The 20,118-nt window shown below is 43.4% G+C and overlaps 1 protein-coding gene across 1 annotated transcript in view; it reads right to left on the reverse strand.

Annotated features, from left to right (window-relative positions):
- The window catches only part of LOC122564423 (collagen alpha-6(VI) chain-like), a 178,737-nt gene that overhangs the window by 67,706 nt on the left and 90,913 nt on the right, over positions 1 to 20,118 (reverse strand). The window contains exons 16-18 of the mRNA XM_087978572.1: positions 19,314 to 19,880; positions 11,524 to 11,870; positions 4,484 to 4,562 (exon numbers count right to left, since the gene is read on the reverse strand). Coding sequence (XP_087834698.1) covers positions 4,484 to 4,562; positions 11,524 to 11,870; positions 19,314 to 19,880 — 993 coding nt within the window. The remainder of the gene's footprint in view (positions 1 to 4,483; positions 4,563 to 11,523; positions 11,871 to 19,313; positions 19,881 to 20,118) is intronic.

Consider the following 20,118-nt stretch of genomic DNA (forward strand, 5'->3'; position numbering starts at 1 on the left):
TTGTCTTTTTGTTTAAATACCGGTAGCCCATGTTTATCATTTTCATAACATTATACAATGAGGAATGGTTGAACAGATTGAACCTCCAAAAAAAAGAGAGGCCCAAAGAATGAGAAGTGATCTGATTAAAACATTTATGATTCTGAAAAGGTTTTATGGGTTAGATGCTGATAGGATGTTGCCTGTCTTGGGGGAAATCTAGAACTACCAGGAAATGTTTTTAGACAAAATGTGCTCTATTTATGGTGGAAGTTAAGAGGCATTTCTTTCTTTTAGATGGACATGAAACTTTGGAATTCTCCACCCAAGAGGTATATGTTGTCTAAGTCAGAGGATCTTTTCCAGGTTAAAACAGAATGATTTTTGAACTATAAGGAAGTCAAGACAGGAGAATGGTGTTGACAGCAAGAAGATTTAACTAGCTATGATTTTATTGCAAGATGTTTTGAGGTTCTGTATGAGCCATTATAGTTCTTGTGTTGTTTTTCGGCTCAGTTGGCACTTAATGATGAAAAACATCACAAGCTACAGTATTTTCACTGTAAATCTACATTGACGGAGAGATGAGAAGATTTTAAATTTGGATTTTAAAGGCAAAGTAGACACGAATAATCTAAATTTCTGTTGGCTAATTAAACCGACCGTGTAGAAACTGATCAAACCTAAAGTCAGCCTGGAGAAGCAAAGACCTTTTCTATTTTTCCTGATTAAGGTGGAGTAAGGAGTAATAAGAAGCAACAGAACTCCAACATTTACTCATTCCCTCTCTGAAATTACAGTGCAGGAATTAAGACAGTGGCTTTCTGTTTTGTATAGCTCATTGCTACAGTCTGTGTGTTAATTCTAACAACACACATTATAGCAACTGTGTAAAATCATTTACTAAAAAGCTGATGTTGGAAAAATTACTGATACACTGTTGTACAGTGCAATGCTCTCCGATCAAACAAATGAAAGTAAATCTGTGTTTAAACCTCAAATGCAATGATCAAAAATGTAGCATTTTGCTTCTGAGTTATTAATTGTTTTGATCATTACTCATTAGCCAAGAGTTCCAGTTATGGGTTCATGGTTGTGGATGTTCAAGTTGCGAAGTTGCAATGTGCCTTCCAAACCTGGTCACAGGAGGCAGGACCAACAGTGCACTGGCAATGTGGAAGTTTTAGGACCACAAGTTTTAGCAGCTTTTGAATCCAGCTGATACACTTGCCTCCGACTCCCAGGTTTCCCTTGGCCTTGATAATGACGACGTGGACCTGTCTCAATTAGCTCTGCTTTTTAAGGAGACCGTGTGGGAGTGTGGTGGAAGACACAAGGGATAAGAGTCCAGGAATCTTACTGGTAGAGTCTGAATGTGGATAGGCACCAGCAAGAACCTCTGGTGCATGCCAGGATGTGACAGTGTGGTCTGTAAGGACACCTAGGGAGATTGTCTTCCCTCTGGAGGCAAGGTGGGAGACAGCCTCAGAAAACAAGCAAGTCTGGCTAGAGGTAGCGATAGATACATTTTTGTTAGGCAACAGAATCAAAGTTTATCGGGAGTAGATCGTGCCTCAACAGAGCTATCTATTGATGCTGCATAGGTGTAAATATATGTGGGAATCCTGATTAAGGCTCAATACATCGTGTCAACTCTCCAGGTTTCTTGCACTGATATGAATGTTAACCTTTGAATGATTAAACATGGAAAGAACTATGGGTGCTGTTAATCAGAAACAAAAACAGAAATGGCTGGAAAAACTCAGCAGGTCTAGCAGTAGCTGTGGTGAGAAATCAGTGTTAATGTTTCAGGTCGAGTGACTGTTCCTCAGTTCTGAGGAAAGGTCACTCGACCCAAAACTAAACTCTCATTTCTCTCCCCAGATAGAGTCATAGAATCATAGAGATGTTATAGCACGGAAACAGACCCTTTGGTCCAACGGCTGCCATACTTGCTGAGCTTTGTCAGTAATTTCTGTGTTTCTTTAAACACCTGTGTTCATTGATGGGAGACTGATTAGCAAGGTTAGATCTCACAGAATACAGGGAGAACTAGCCATTTGGATACAGAACTGGCTCAAAGGTAGAAGACAGAGGGTGGTGGTGGAGGGTTGTTTTTCAGACTGGAGGCCTGTGACCAGTGGAGTGCCACAAGGATCGGTGCTGGGTCCACGACTATTTGTCGTTTATATAAATGATTTGGATGTGAGCATAAGAGGTATAGTTAGTAAGTTTGCAGATGACACCAAAATTGGAGGTGTAGTGGACAGTGAAGAAGGTTACCTCAGACTACAATGGGATCTTGGTCAGATAGGCCAATGGGCTGAGAAGTGGCAGATGAGTTTAATTTAGATAAATGTGAGGTGCTGCATTTTGGGAAAGTAAATCTTAGCAGGGCATATACACTTAATGGTAAGGTCCTAGGGTGTGTTGCTGAACAAAGAGACCTTGGAGTGCAGGTTCATAGCTCCTTGAAAGTAGAGTCGCAGGTAGATAGGATAGTGAAGAAGGCTTTTGATATGCTCTCCTTTACTGGTCAGAGTATTGTGTACAGGAATTGGGAGGTCATGTTGTGGCTGTACAGGACATTGGTTAGATCACTTTTGGAATATTGCATGCAGTTCTGGTTTCCTTCCTATTGGAAGGATGCTGTGAAACTTGAAAGGGTTCAGAAAAGATTTACAACAATGTTGCAAGGGTTGGAGGGTTTGAGCTATAGGGAAAGGTTGAACAGGCTGGGGCTGTATTCCCTGGAGCCTCGGAGGTTGTGGTGTGACCTTATAGAGGTTTATAAAATCATGAGGGTCATGGATAGGATAAGTAGACAGGGTCTTTTCCCTGGGGTGGGGGAGTTCAGAACTCAAGGGCATAAGTTTAGGGTGAGAGGGGAAAGATATAAAAGACACCTAAGGAGCAACTATTTCACACAGAGGGTGGTACATGTGAGGAATGAGCAGCCAGAGGAAGTGGTGGTGGCTGGTAAAATTGCAACATCTAAAAGGCATCAGGATGGGTATATGAATAGGAAGGGTTTTGAGGGATATGGGTCTGGCGCTGGCAGTTGGGACGAGATTGGGTTGGAATATCTGGTTAGCAAGGACGGGTTGGACCGAAGGGTCTGTTTCCGTGTACATCTCTATGTCTCTATGGGCAATACAGGTGTGCAAAATGGTGAAACTGTAGTGGTCACCTTTATGACTTCCCAGGCCTGTCATAAGTCTAAGTGTTCTCTCATTCTGACTGGGTACATCAACAGTAAAGTGCGTATGAATATCAGCCTTGACCAATATGCCATCCATCAACTCAGAGATGCAACTGTGGGCTTCAGATATGGGTTGGGCCAATGCCATCAGCAGATCCTTGGAAGGAATGAGAGGCAAAAGTTAAGAATTTACCTTAACAACTACTGGGAATGGGTGCTAAGCAGGTCCACTTGGAATAAGGACTGTTTCCACATGGTCTCAAATCTGGGAAAGCCGAGTTTCCCTGAGCTCAGCCTTGTAGAGAAGACAAGTCATCTGCCTGTATGCCTTTTGTTGAAGAAAGTGCCTCCTTCAGGTTGGAGTCCTGTGGAGAGTCAAGTCATATTTGAGGTGAAGGCTGCTGGTGTCCCTGCTGTGGTGCTCTTCTTGTGCTGGTGCTGCTCCAGATCGTGGTCCTCCTCCTACTGATGGCCCTCCTGAGGTGCTGCTCCAGATAGTGGTCCTCCTCCCACTGGTGCTCCTCTTACTGGTGGTCCTCCTAAGTTGCTGCTCCAGATGGTGGTCCTCCTCCCACTAGTGCTCCTCCTACTTGTGGTCCTCCTAAGGTGCTGTTCCTGCTGGTGGTCCTCCTGTGGTGCTCTTCCTGTGCTGGTTCTCCTACTAGGGTCCTCGTGAGGTGCTGCCCCTGCTGCTGGTCCTCCTGATGTGCTCCTCCTATTGTTTCTATTCTGCATCTGAGGTCCAAGGTGGGGCTGCATTAGCTAATGTCATGCTGCTGAGAAGACTTACAGTAGGAAAGTGCAGATCAAGGGCAAAAAAAAGGCTGACAGTGCAGGAGTGACTTTCAGATATTTTGAAAACCATCTGCAGAGCAGTGAAAGCATGTTCTCAGATCAGGTCTTTCAATCAGGAAAGGAAGCAGCTTAAAGACATCAGGATTTAAAACCTTGCTCGCTTGGCCCCAATATCTCCTTCTACTTTCAACCACGTTTTTCTGATTGAGTCCCAGGACCCCTTAAAAATGTATAATTACAAATATCAAGTCAAAACCCAGTAACAAAACAGCAGTTCATGAGGATTTCAATATTTAAATAGAGATCTATCTCTCTCACAGGGGCTTTGCATTCATTAAACACCAAGTTTGGGTTAAATGTAGATATCAGTGGCATCTGACTAGCTTCTCAAGCATTTTAACCTCCTGCCTGCACACAAATCCAATTACCTTGACAGCTGAGAAGTTCCACTATCATCAGGATCAACAATTCCAAAACAAGCCATTTTGAAAAAAAGGATATATTTACCATTTTCTCTGAGCATTTGCGATGTTCGCTTGAGGTGATCTAAGGAGTCATCTAATCCATCAGTGAAGAATAAAATCACCTGCAAATCAATTACATTTAAACAAATATTCTTTTGATCTGTGACAACCCAAAGAATCAATTAAGAGACAGAAAACGCCAATTTTCTTCCCGTGACCAGTCTTATACTTCAATATAATAACATTCATACAGTTGTTCTTGAATTATTCTAATTCAGGACAACACGTAAGTTCTTCAGTAACAATACACTTTTCGTAAAGTTTGCTGCAACTCTTTACAAAAAAATAGGAAAACTACAAGAATAATCTGCCCTTGTTTATTAGAAATCATGGGCAGAATTTGAGAAAGGATGTACTGGCATTAGAGGGGGTGCAGAGAAGGTACTCTTGGTTGATTCCAGAGTTGAAAGGGTTGGCTTATGAGGAGAGACTGAGTAGACTAGGCGTATTCATTGAAATTTAGGAGAAGGGGGGGGATCGTATAGAAACATATAAAATGATGAAAGGAATAAATAAGATAGAAGTAGCGAGGATGTTTCCACTGGTGGATGAAACTAGGACAAGAGGGCACAGCCTCAAAATTAGATTTAGGACTGAATTGAGAAGGAACTTCTTCATCCAGAGGGTTGTGAATCTGTGGAAATCCCTGCTCAGTGAAGTAGTTGATGTTACTTCAGTAAATGTTTTTAAAGCTAAGATAGATTTATTTTAACAATAAAGGAATTAGGGTTACGGTGGGAGGGCGGATATATGGAGCTGAGGCCACGATAAGATCAGCCATGATCCTACTGAATGGCGGAGCAGGCTCGAAGGACCTGATGGCCTACTCCTGTTCCTCGTTCTTATGTTATTTTCAGGGTTTGAGGCAGAATTGCGTCAGATCTCCGGTATGGTCTATATAGCGCCATCGAAATGTACAGCACAGAAACAGACTCTTATGTCCAACTTGTCTATGATGACCAGATATCTGAAATAAATCCAGTCCCATTTGCCAGCATTTGGCCCATATCCCTTTAAACCCTTTCTATTCATATACCCATCCAGATGCCTTTTAAATGCTGTAACAGCTTCCATCACTTCCACTGGCAGCTCGTTCCATACACGTGACCACCCACTGTGTGAAAAAGTTGCCCCTTAGGTCTCTTTTATACCTTTCCCCTCTCACCTTAAATCTATGTCCTCTAGTTCTCTACTCCTCCACCCCAGGGAAAAGATTTATTTACCCTATCCATGTCCCACATGATTTTCAAAACCACTGTAAGGTCACCCCTCAGTCTCCACACTCCAAGGAAATCTGTCCCAGCCTATCCAACCTCTCCCTATTGCCTAAACCATCCAATCCTGGCAAAATCCTTGTAAATATTTTCTGAACCCTTTCAAGTTTCACAACATCTTTCCTAAAGTAAGGAGAGCAGAATTGCACACCAGAAATGAACATCAGGAAATCGTGCATCACCTTTAATGCTTTTGACCAACATTAAATCTCATTCACAGGATGTGGGCACCACTGGCCAGGCCAACATTTATTGCCCAGAGGGCAATTAAGTGTTGATCCACTGCTGGTGGTCCTGGATCCACATGTAGGCCAGACCAATTAAGAATGGCAGATTTCCTTCCTCAAAGGGTAATAGTGAACTCAATGGATTTTTCCTGACACTGTCATGGTCATTAGACTCTTACTTCTAGATTATTATTGAATTCTAATTCAACCATGACAAGATTTAAACGTGGGTCCTCAGAACATTAACTGGGTCTTTGGATTATGGTCCAGGGCTAATGTCACTAGGCCATCACTTATCCCATGATACATTTCTCACTAGGCAGCAGCAGGTTGTCAATTTAGGGGACTATGGCTTGTTAAGCATCTTTTTAACTTGTCTTATTGATTTTCAGCTTCCTATTTGACTTAGAAATCAGAGGGGATGCCTTGCAACTTCTGCTCGTTGCCTCCCTCAAGTATCTCCATGTTGCTTTGGACCAAATCAGCTGAGTGCACACATCTTCTACAGATACTGGCATCCAGCATTTACCAACCCAACACCATCTTGGTATTTCTCTGTACACCAGCCAGCTACACAGGAAACACAGACTTGCAGTGGAGGGCACACCAGCAACTAGCATCGAAAGGATGCAGCAAGGACACTTTGCATGCACTGATAGGGACGCAGCCCACCGATTGAACCATGCTGTATCTTATTGCTTCTCATTTACTTTCTTAGCATTCACTCACTGAGTGCCTACCTGCAGGCTTGACCATTCATGCCTTGCCTTTACTCATTGTGCCAATTAATGCACTAGTACCAGTAACACTGCACATGGAGTGAGTAGAGAGCCAGATCTGAAAGTCTTAGGGGAGCTATCCTTACTGCAATGTCTGGAGATACTGGTCATTCAGGAAATCCAGGCATAGTATGTCAGCAGTGCCCTGACTTTGAGATGAGGCCAGTGTATACCCACACCTGGCATAGTCACTTCATATGCCAGGGATTGCAGGGTTAAAGGTTAGCACTTTCAGGCTCATGTAAATGGGTTGAGTGGCAAGCTGAGGAAGAACAAAGCCTATGGGATCTACAGAAAGGGGCATTTGAATGGTTGGGGCCTCACTGACATTTAGAGGTTGGACAGCACTCACTGTCACTTTTCATTGCACAAGAAATCAGAAGTCTGCAATGGGGAAGCAAATGACCATGCTCAGAGTGGCTGGGATGACTCCACCTGAGGGAGGAGGCTACAAGGCCCAATGACATGAGGCTCTTTGTAACAAAGACCCAAATAATGCATAATCTCTGAGCATCCTCTTGTATTGCTTACTGAGGGCTTTGCACCTCCCTGCCTTGACACAGGTGACCACCTCATTGACACCAACACTACAGGACACTGAGGCCAGAGGAAGAATAAGGATGCTGTGGGTTAAGGACAGTGTCAGCAGGACTTTGCCTTGTTAACCTTGCTGCAGCAGGCTCTCACGACTGACAGCAACTCACAGTTCACCCTGTGTGGTTATGAAGTTAGGAATGATGTTCAATCAGTTACATTTTGAGATGCACAGAGAGACAAATATCACACATGATGTCAAAACAGTTCCATTTACAGCAGAGTGCCAGATAATGTGCAGTGCATGAACAGTGCATTGGCACCAATAAGTTTTCTTCTTCCTTTCCCTTCCACAGTGCTTAGTGTACTGGTTCAGCAATCAGGTTGGAGGGAGCCTGTCAGACAGTGGTGCCTGTTGGTCCTGGAAGTTTGGTTGTGTTTGTGCCTGGATGGGCCAGACATGCTCAGGGTCTTTGTGCCAGAAGCAAATGGACCTTACTCGGTGTGAACATTCGAGGTGGGAGAGTGGGACAGGCATGATGCAGGCGCTGGGCGCAGCTACCTCTGAAATGTACTGAAGAGGGGGAGGGTACCTCAGGGTGATCCACCTGCTGTACCTTTGTGACGAAGGGGCACAAGGAGAGCTTTCCAGGATCCTCGTGCCCCTGTTGTCATGGTTACAGTCCTGCAGATGAAGGCTTGGGTAATGGTGTGCAGGTTTGTGTACTTCTGCAGTTGACCATAGGTCTACATATCAGTTGCGAATTGACTCAGCTAGATGAACACGTGACTTTCTGCGCTAAAGCGGCTGCTGGACAATGAGGGCCATTATATCCTACATCCACGGCTGCCTCTCTTGTTCCTTCCTGTGCACATGGAGACAGTCCTTGATTGCCAGCATTGCAGGCTTCCCTCCTGCTTGGGGATGAATAGGGGCCTGGTCTCGGGTGGTGCTGTGAGTGCCAGGGGGCATGGGTTGTCCCATGCTTCCTTGGCCATCCACAGAGCTGTCCCAGCAAGGTGCTCACCAGCCAGGGCTCCCATACTCTCTTAGGCTAATGCTCCCACCTGGGTGTCAGGATCTGAGTTGGTGCACGTGGCAAACTTGCTGAAGTTGCCCCTTAGACCTCAGTATCCTTGTTTCACTGTGGTGCTGGTGCACATGATGGCAGAACCTGTAAGACAAAAGAAAGGAAAGTCAGCGTGGCAAATGGAGTTAGAAATGGTGTGCAAAGAATGTAACACATAGCGGGGTTACTGTGAGAGTCATGGTGGAATGAAGAATGGTACTTCCTTTCTTGGTGAAGGTTCAGGAGCAGTCCCATTCTTCCCTGCAGAAGGACAGGATTCTCTCCTTGTATGGAGTGAGGAACCTCATATGAGGCAGTCCTCCAGCCATGCAGGCTCTTCCTCCCTTGCTATGGACTGTTTATGCTCTGCGATGAGAGAAAGCGAGGAATTGAGTGAGATGAAAGTGGGTGGCATAGCTATCGGTGCTGATCTGGTGAGGGAAAGGTGCTGTTTTGAGGGAGTGAGGAGGCACGCAAGGTTAGTGGTGTTGGGGAATTGGGAGGATAAGGGTGGGTGAGGGGAAATGTTGCATCTCGTCATTAGGCTGGTACAACGTGAGCCTTGGTGGTAGGGGTGTGCAGTAGGAGAGACACAGAGTGTGAAGTAGCAGAGAGATAAATGCAACACTTACCCAGGTGCAGCGGAGGAGGTCACTGATCTTCTTATGCCATTGCTGGCCATTCCTGTAGACCATCAAGATGGCACTGATTCAAGTGGCAACCTCAGACATGACTGCTACAGTCTGGTGGCATGGCTTCCACTGCCAGTCCTCTGGCAAGAGGGTTCCTTTCCTTGACCTCATCCCCTCAACCAGAACGTCCATGTATCTGTTGGAGAATTGCAGTGCCATCTTCCACTTCTCAGACATCTTCAGAAGGTATCCTTGAATGGGCTGAGCAACTTTGGATTGCCCACATTCATCTGAGTGAATGGCAGCCTTTTAAAGATGGTGCGGGTGTAATGGATGCCCATCATTCAGCAGATATCTGGTAGTTGGCGAGTTCAGGGAATAATGTATGGTAAGATGTGGGTAGTATTGGACACATGGACACGGTAGGGTTGGGGTAGGCGGGTCATGAGGCAGGTTTGGTAATATGCGGTAAACAATCTCACCAGGGCTCATGGCCTGAATCTCTCCAAAATAAAACTCACACTTAGTCAAAAAACATCATAAGATTCAGCCCCTTGCTTTGTGTTAAGGAAACCATTGAGAAACACAATCTGAGAACTGAACCAAAATAAAACAAGGGGTAGGGCTCAGTACGTTGACATTCTAAACCATTGTATCATGAAGGGCAGGAAATGCGATTGTGCCTAAAGGACCTACATCCAGAAATTAAAAGGAAATTTGGAGAATGAATGACCCTTCACAGCTCTTTGGGCCTTCCAACTAAATGCTGGCACTGCCAGTGAGTGAAAGTAAATCACTGGCCCTTCATCCAAAATGGAACTTCCACAGAGGGTTAAAGAGGGTTGCTCAGTGGTTAGCACACAGCGCCAGGGACACGAGTTCGACTCCCCCCTCGGACAACAGTCCGTATGCAGTTTGCACATCCTCCCTGTGTCTGCGTGAGTTTCCTCCAGGTGCTCCGGTTTCCTTCCACAATCCAAAGATGTGCAGGTTACGTGAATTGGCCATGCTAAATTGCTCATAGTGTTCAGAGATGTGTAGGTTAGTTGCGTTAGTCAGGGGTAAATGTAGAGTAGTAGGGGAATTGATGGGTTAATCTTCAGAGGGTGGGTGTGGACTTGCTCGGGCCGAAGGGCCTGTTTCCACACTGTCGGGATTCTACTCCATTCTATTCTAATATAAAATGTAATGCTGGTAGGAATGCAGACAAAACAATAACAGTTTAACTTTATATCATAAATTTAATGCAGCAGCGTGTCCCTGGTAACTAACTATTACAGATTAGATTCCCTACAGTGAGGAAACAGGCCTTCGGCTCAACCCTCCGAAGAGTAACCTACCCAGACCCATTTCCCTCTGACTAATGCACCTAACACTATGGGCAATTTAACAGGGCCAATTCACCTGACCTGCACATCTTTAGGACTGTGGGAGGAAACCGGAGCAAAACCGCACAGACAGTTACCCAATACTGGAATTGGACCAGGAACCCTGGTGTTGTGAGGCAGCAGTACTAACCACTGAACCACCATACCACACCTTGATAGCTTAAACTATTTCTTTAATCTCACTTTGCGTCAGTGGCTAGTTAATGGCGGTGAGTGAAGGGAACCAGGCTTTCCGTAAACATGAGTGCTTTTTCTACCTAATGATGAGACAGATGAAACTTTCTGATTCACTTTCCCGTTTCATGTATGTTAGTGCTTTTCAACCGGTTGAAAAGTAAGAGATGTTTTGCAAAACTTTCAGAAAGCAGAGCTACTTTACTTGAGCGACGAGTCTGCATCTGTTCTGGAGCAGAGTTTTGGTATCTATTATTGAAGGCAGTATCTGCTAACACCAGATACCGCGATCCACCGAGCAAGCTTCCAGAGCTACACATACATAAACTTCCAAAAATGGAATTCCAACAATGAAGATTCAGCACCTGACACTTGTGGACATTTGCATTAATTCAGCTGGGAAAAATTGGGTATACCATGGAGTTGTTTGTCTAATTAAATTGTGCCATGGTACGAGAGAGGATTTGGGAGGGACACCTAACTAGTATTATCAGTGGACTGTTAATGTTCTGGGGAGCCAGGTTCAAGTCCTGCTATGGCATTTGGTGGAGTTAGAATTCAATTTAAAAAAATCTGTAATTAAGAGTCTAATGATGACCATTAATCAATTGCTGATTATTGGGAAAAACCCATCTGGTTCCATCATGCTCTTTAGGGAAGGAAATCTGCCATCCTTACTAGTCTGGCCTACATGTGACTCCAGATCCACAGCAATGTGGTTGACTCTTAAATGCTTTTAGGGATGGGCAATAAATGCTGGCCTAGCCAGAGATGTCCACATCCCTGCATAAATTTAGAAAACGGAATCACTGTCACATCATATCTGTTATCCAATTCATTGAAAGAAACCCCCTTTGTTACAATAAGAACATATAATAAGAATCGACTAATTCTGTAAATGCTTTAAAGAGTATTGTTAAGAAAATTATCAATAGGAAACATTACCTTGATTTTTGAAGTCGATTCATTGAATTTCCCCCAAAATGATTCTAAAGTCTTCGCATTTAAAATAACTTGACTGCTTGTCTTGACACCTTTCAGGCTATTCGCCAGTTTTGAAATGTTTTCATCAAATCGGGTCTCATGAACTGCCACGCCATTCTTGTCTTTGATATATACCCCAACTCTTGTTTCCAAATGGGAAACTGACTCGCAGCTCACCGTCTTTAGAGAGGTAATTACTTTGAAGATCCCATCAAGCTTTACTTGCAATATATTTTGACCAGCAAGTATGTCTTCAAACTGTCTCTGATCTGAGGTGTCAAATCCCACAGCAACATCAACCGTGCAGGCTGGAAAACAAAAGAATAAATGGAATGAGAAACAGCTCTTCAAGTTCCATGGATATTGCACATACATGATGTACAGCAGCTCTACAGTTTTAACAATGTCTGTTTAACATCATCATAGTCAAACAAATCAGGATGAAAAAGTTGGTCTGAGTTATTAGTACGAGACACTCAAATGTTGTCTGTTCTAAGATGCTCCGTATCAGAAGTGCCGAGGACAAAAAAGAACGACCCAGTGATCTGAACATTATTGCCTACAGTAACTATTCACGCATGCAACTGTGAGGTCTTATTTACAATCAAGGCATCAAAGCTGCTGCAGTTTACCGGTTCCGGGAGTGTAAGAGTGTTTGAGACTTGCGGCAGAAGCAGGACTGGGTGATGACAAGCTGGGGACCCAGATAGTTCAATAGCAGTCCAACATTTTTATGTGGGCTGCGCAGATTCATGAGAGACAATTGGAGGAACAACACCTCATCTTCCGCCTGGGCAGCCAACAGCCCGGAGGACTCAACAGTGAGTTCGCCGATTTCAAATAACCTCCCTCCCCATTCCCCGACTGTCTTCCCAGCCCCACCCTTCCATTTCTCCCTACCACCAACCAGATTCATTCCTCCTATTGACCAACCAAGTCATACTCTCTACTTGCCTTCACCTATCCCCACTTCCCCACCCTGCCCCCACCTCCCCCTTTACCTGCAGCTCCTCCTACACCCACCCCCTGTCCTGAAGAAGTTACACCCAAAACATCGACTTCTCCAGCTCTTGATGCTGCCTGGCTTGCTGTGTTCTTCCAGCCTCCTGCCAATCTATTGAGCAGATTCATTAGTGTTACTCTTGGTATCCTCACTGCATATGTTTTGTCATAGGTTGAGAGCAATACAGATAGTTAGCGTTTCAATGGATAGAGGAGGCCGAGATAGTCCTTGAATGTGCAGTGTCAGCCTCTGCTCATCATGGTAATTCAATGTTGCACGTAGCCTGCCACTTGGAGTAGGGAAGCACTTCAGCTGCCCATCACAAGATTAGTTTTAAGGAGGTGGTGGTTGCAGTGGCAAGGCAAGGAAGGTGGTTCTTATGAGTGAATAAGGTGATATAGATGTTGGCTCTATGTATCAGTACTTTGTGTCAGTTTGGCTTAGTTGGATGCACATTCTATTCCAACACAATTGGTTCAAGATTTGTTATGGACAGCAACACAAGGAGCAATTTCAACATATGACAGGAAGGTCATATGACCAGTTAAAACACGACCAATTTCAAACTCAAAATCAAACCCACATATTTGCAGTTTTAACAGGGGTCAGATGCAAGTGGCTAACCTACTTGTGTTTAAATATTTTAACAAGGTTGTAGTTTTAACATGAATCCAGTTTTAACAGTAGCTGGCTTGGATTTCTCTGCTTTTCCCCAGCAGACCAAATAAGCTCCACCATCAATGTGGCCATCTATTTCCCCTTAATTGGGTGCCCATCTGACTATTTCCTTGCATGCCCACGCACCCCCATCTCAATCTCTACAAGGACACACTTCAATCTCTGAGATGATGCGCTAAATCCTCAATACACCCCACATCTGCACACCCCTTTTACCATCCAACCAATGGTTCACCCCCTTCCAATCCCTTCAGAGGCACCACCAACCAACTATATTTCTCATGGTCATCAGTAACTCTGGGTTCCCACAGTCAGTGAACCCTCAGTCTCTCCCTCCCTCTTCTGTGCTCACTGGCTACAACCTCGTACAACAGGCCTGGTTGGCGTGGCAACCAGCCTGCCTGTCCAATCTGCCTGGTCACAGGCCCTGAGAGAAACCCGCACACAACCACTGAACTGTGCTCCGGGTCCCTCCTCCCACCAGAAGTAACATGATCATCAAAGGAATAGTCACTTCTATTCAGTGTCGTGGTGTGTGAAATTGTAGCTTGCAGCCTGGATGAACAGACAAATTCAGTAGGCCATTCAGCACCTCCAGTCCCTTCCACCAGTTGATAAACTCATGGCTGATTGGAATGTATCCTCACACTTGCTTGTCTATTTTGGATACCCTTTAATGACATTATCTAACTAAATCTTTTAAAGATATTCAACGTCTCAGTCTCTGGGGAAGAGAATTCCATTGAGCAATAATATTGAGAGAACAAAAATCCTTATCTCCATTATTAATGGGACGCCCCTCTATTTTTAAAGCATGTCCTCGACATAGGTACACCAGAAATAGATGCAGCAGTAAGCCGTTCAGCACCCCGGCTTGCTCTGCCATTCTAAAAGATCATGGCTGATAGAGTCATAGAGTCATAGAGATGTACAGCACGGGAACAGACCCTTCGGTCCAACCAGATATCCCAACCCAATCTAGTCCCACCTGCCAGCACCCAGCCCCTATCCCTCCAAACCTTTCCTATTCATATTCTGGATTAGTGGTGCTAGAAGAGCACAGCAGTTCAGGCAGCAAATGCCTCTTAAATGTTGCAATTGTACTAGCCTCCACCACATCCTCTGGCAGCTCATTCCATACACGTAACACCCTCTGCGTGAAAACGTTGCCCCTTAGGTCTCTTTTATATCTTTCCCCTCTCACCCTAAACCTGTGCCCTCTAGTTCTGGACTCCCCCACCCCAAGGAAAAGACTTTGTCTATTTATCCTATCCATGCCCCTCACAATTTTGTAAACCTCTATAAGGTCACCCCTCAGCCTCCGACGCTCCAGGGAAAACAGCCCCAGCCTGTTCAGCCTCTCCCTATAGTTCAAATCCTCCAACCCTGGCAATATCCTTGTAAATCTTTTCTGAACCCTTTCAAGTTTCACAACATCTTTCTGATAGGAAAGAGACCAGAGTTGCATGCAATATTCCAACAGTGGCCTAACCAATGTCCTGTACAGCCGTAACATGACCTCCCAACTCCTGTACTCAATACTCTGACCAATAAAGGAAAGCATACCAAACGCCTTCTTCACTATCCTATCTACCTGCGACTCCACTTTCAAGGAGCTGTGAACCTGATCTGTCCCAGTCTGCAATTTTCCTTTGTACCAGCTCAGCACAGTCATCAGCTCCCTGATATTTCACTAATCTACTTCCTCTTTAAATATTTTCAGTTGTCTAGCCTCCAAAACTCTCTGAGGTGGAGAATTTGATACATTTGCTACTCTCTAAAAGGAGAAATTCCTTTACACCTCATTTTTATATAAGTGACTCCTTATTCTGTAACTATATGTTGTGAAACTTGAAAGAGTTCAGAAAAGATTTACAAGGATGTTGCCAGGGTTGGAGGATTTGAACTACAGGGAGAGGCTGAACAGGCTGGGGCTGTTTTCCCTGGAGCGTCGGAGGCTGAGGGGTGACCTTATAGAGGTTTACAAAATTATGAGGTGCATGGATAGGGTAAAAAGGCAAAGTCTTTTCCCTGGGCTCAGAGAGTCCAGAACTAGAGGGCATAGGTTTAGGGTGAGAGGGGAAAGATATAAAAGAGACCTAAGGGGCAACGTTTTGACACAGAGGGTGGTACGTGTATGGAATGAGCTGCCAGAGGATGTGGTGGAGGCTAGTACAATTGCAACATTTAAGAGGCATTCGGATGGGTATATGAATAGGAAGGGTTTGGAAGGATATGGACCGGGTACTGGCAGGTGGGACTAGATTGGGTTGGGATATCTGGTCGGCATGGACGGGTTGGACCGAAGGGTCTGTTTCCATGCTGTACATCTATAGACTCTATGACTCTATATTCCCCTACTTCCATATTTCCCAACTAGTGGAATATCTCAATATCTACACTGTCAAGCGTTTTTAGAATCTTACATATATCACTAAAATTACCCCTCAATCTTCCATAGTCCAGTGAATAAAGGCCTAACTAGATTAGCTGTCCTTGGTAAGTCAGCCCCTTCATCCCAGGGATCACTACTTAATTCATACAAAGGGAAGCACTCTCTAAATTTCTTTCACAGTCTTACATCTTTCCTTAAAATCAACTCTGATTAATTTAAATTCTAATGGGTACACAGGATAGTCAGCCTGGCAAGTGGATGATAGCTCTTTGATGAGGTTATCAAATTTAGTTCTACATTGAGCATTTTTCTAAAGATCCTGAAATTGAGTCCCTTTTGAGGATATATCCAGTTGCACATCGAAGGTTTAGTGGAATCAGGTACCATTATCCTTTCAGTTAGTGTGCTCCAGAAAGTGGCAGCAACTCACTCATACCTCACAGCCTCATAGCTGTGTCCTTTATTCTTTCAATTATTTATATTATCCCTTACATGTACAAATCCTCCACCTCCCCTTTTCCCATCACTATCATTGTGAAATATGTTAAAAGCTGCTCATTCCTATTTCTAACTTTGCTGTAGTCAGGTCTCAGTAATCCCTCGGATCTCTGGTATCTCCCAACACATGGCTTCCTACAACAACTCTGTTAATTTACAGACACTATTAGTGATTCTGTACAGAGATCTCAATTAATTTTTAATTGTCTTCCCTCTCATTTTATGCTCAGCCATCTTTGTGGGTGGCTGCATTATTACTAATTATATGGCAATCACCAAATGAAACATATATAAGTGGATAAATCCCAGCACCTGATCAGGTGTACCATAGAACTCTGTTGGAAGAGGGTGGTGGTGGAGGGTTGTTTTTCAGACTGGAGGCCTGTGACCAGAGGAGTGCCACAAGGATCAGTGTTGGGTCCACTACTTTTCATTATTTATAGAAATGATTTGGATGTGAGCAAAAAAGTTTGCAGCTGACACCAAAATTGGAGGTGTCATGGACAGCGAAGAAGGTTACCTCAGATTACAACAGGTTCTTGATCAGATGGGCCAATGAGATGAGAAGTGGCAGATGGAGTTTAATTTAGATAAATGCGAGGTGCTGCATTTTGGGAAAGCAAATCTTAGCAGGGCTTTTCCCTGGAGCATCGGAGATTGTGGGGTGACCTTATAGAGATTTATAAAATCATGAGGGCATCGATAGGATAAATAGACAAAGTCTCTTCCTTGGGTAGGGGGAGTCCAGAACTAGAGGACATAGGTTTAGGGTGAGAGGGGAAAGATATAAAAGAGACCTCAGGGGTAACTGTTTCATGTAGAGGGTGGTAAGTGTATGGAATGAGCTGCCAGAGGAAGTGATGGAGGCTAGTATGATTGCAACATTTAAAAGGCATCTGGATGAGTATATGAATAGGAAGGGTTTGGAGGCATATGGGCCGGGTGCTGGCAGGTGGGACTAGATTGGGTTGGGATATCTGGTTGGCATGGACGAGTTGGACCAAAGGGTCTGTTTCCATACTGTACATCTCTATGGCTCTATGAATGTTCTCCAACACATTTCCCTTGCTGTGCATTATCCAACAGAACTAGATCCTGCACTGCTTTCTCCATCAATGGACTAGAAACATGCTGATCAAGAATAAACTCCTAGGTCAACTTTAGAAATTCTTTGTTCTTCTTTCCATTCATTCTGATTTTGTGGAGAGTGGAGAAATGGTGCTGTTATGATAATGTTACCAAATAGGAAATGCAATGGCCAGGCTAATGCTTTGGGGTCATCGGTTCAAATTCCACGACCAAGTTGGTGCCCAACTTGTACACTAATGTCCTGTAGATAAAGAAATCTGCCCTTCCTTACCCAGTCTGGCCCACATGTGATTCCAAACCCACAACAATGTCATTGACTCCTAATTGCCCTCTAAAATGGCTGAGCAAGCCAACCAGTTTAAAGGTAAACAGGAATGGGAAACAAATGCTAACTTTACCAGGGGTGCCCACACCACATGAAAGAACAAAGCAAAAAGCAAATCCCCCCATCCTGATATTCCTTAAGTAGGTGAATGTTCTTACTTCTCTGATCTGTTGTTTCTCACAGTTCTGCCATTTTGCCTTCCTTATTCCTATATATCAGGGGTATTTATGCTGATCAATAGGGGCATGCAAGTTTGACTTCAATTTGTTCATAATGGTCTTGGTTGGAATTGACATTTACTCCCCTTCATGGTAGTCACAACCTATGTACATATTTAGCAATAATGTCAGAGGCAACTTTACTGCTAAAGCCACAAAATCTATTAGAAGTTTGTTATCGGACTGCAATGTCAATCCTTTAAAACTATGTTATTACTAAGTTATTTCTGACTTATGTTTTAGACACTAATTAATATTACTATTTTTCCTTTTATTCCTCTTTGTATTCAAGATTTTTATCTAGGTACATGTATTTAAGATGACACCATTAGAGGCAGCCATTGTAAAAACTTTTCACTGTGCTTACAGAGTCATAGAGTCATACAGCAAGGAAACAGACTCTTCGGTCCAATCAGTCCATTCTGAATACAATCCCAAACTAAACTTGTCCCATCTATCTGCTCCTGGCCCGTATCCCTCCAAACCTTTCCTATTAATGTATCTATCCTAATGTCTTTTAAATGTTGTAATTGTACCCACATCCACCACTTTCTCATTCCACCTGCGGAATCTCTGTGCAAGAAATTTACCAGTTATGTCTTTTTAAAATCTCTCTCCTCTCACCTTAAAAATGTGCCCCTAGTCTTGAAATCTCCCATCCTCGGGGAAAAAATAAACAACTACCATTAACTTAATCTGTACCTCTCATTATTTTATAAACTTCTATCAGATTGCCTCTCAACCTCCTACACTCTCCAGTGAAAAAAAATCCCAGCCTATCCAGCCTTTTTTTATAATTCAAACCTTCCACACGTGGCAACATCCTGGTAAATCTCTTTTGAACCCTCTCCTGCTTGATAATATCCTTCCAACAACTAAGCGACGAGAAGTGGACACAATATTCCAGAAGTGGCCTCAGCAATGTCCTGTACATTCTCAACATGACTTCCCAACTCCTATACTCAAAGGACTGAGCAATGAAGGCAGGCATGCCAAATGCCTTTTTAACCACCCTATCTATGTGTGACTTCAAAGAATTATGTACCTGCACCCCTAGGTCCCTCTGTTCTACAACACTACCCAACACCTTATCATTAATTTGTATAAGCCCTACCCTTTGTTTGTTGTACCAAAATGCAAAACCACACATTTATCCAGATTGAACTGCATCTGCCATTTTTCAGCCCATTGACCCATTTGATCAAGATCTCTTTGTAATCTTAGAAAACCTTCTTCATAGTCTACTATGCCACCAATTATGGCGTTGTCCACAAACGTACTAACCATGCCTTCTATATTCTCATCCAAATCATTTATATAAATGAGAAACAAAAGAGAACATAGAACTGGATCCCTTTGGAACACTGCTGGTGACTGGCCTCCAGTCTGAAAAGTAACCATCCACCATTAGTCTCTGTCTCCTGCCAATAAGCCAATTATGTATCCAATTGGCCCCTGTACTTTTGTAGTGGAGTACACATGGCAATAAAGGATATTCTATAGTACAATTCTGGAAATATTTCTCACTGAGCAGAGGCCACTAACCTTTACAAGATTCAGTGCAAAGTTCACGAACTACTCTTCGTTTAATTTTATCTAACCCGTTGAATGATGAGACATAGAACTTTTTCTCTGGAGCTCCAGCGATTTCGACCAACTGTTTTTGAACCGCTTCTTGAATACCGATAGCAAGAACATTGATGTTTTTCTTCCTCAAGTCACTGGCAGGGTTGGCTACGCTGTCTTTGGATTCCCCATCCGTGATCACCAACAGGTTCTGAGGAATCCCCTTCAGCTTTCGGCTTCCTACTGACGGTTCAAAGAATTTCATCACAAACTGAAGTGCCTTCCCTGTTCTGGTGCCATCTTTTATTTGGTTGATCTTGTCAATTTTTTCAAAGAGATCATTTTGGTCCTTAGACTCATTCAGATAAAATTCAGCTCTTGGCTCTGTGCTATATTGAGCTACTGCGAACTGAAATTTTGTACGGCCAATACTCAGCTTTTCAATGATGTACTTCAAGAATGTCTTTATGGACATAAATTGCTTTGCTTTAATACTTTCTGATCCATCAATTAGAAAAACAATATCTGATTCAGATAGTTCGCAATCTGGAACAGAAAAACATAAACACTTTAATGACACCAATATTTTACAGGTGTAAGTATTTCACATACTTTACAAATTTTGGACTTGTTCAAATAAATTTATAAATGTAAGCTCAGTCTTGAAAGCCAACTAGCTTTGAACAAAACTGAGTTTTAAATCATCAGGCAAGCATTATTGTTTTAAACTTGATACAAAAAATGTTAAATTCTTGAGATTTTTTTTAACCAAATTCACATTATT

Source organism: Chiloscyllium plagiosum, unplaced genomic scaffold (assembly GCF_037043375.1).
Source record: "Chiloscyllium plagiosum isolate Xiang-an unplaced genomic scaffold, Cpla_swu_hap1 HiC_scaffold_34, whole genome shotgun sequence".
In the NCBI taxonomy this organism is placed as follows: domain Eukaryota; kingdom Metazoa; phylum Chordata; class Chondrichthyes; order Orectolobiformes; family Hemiscylliidae; genus Chiloscyllium; species Chiloscyllium plagiosum.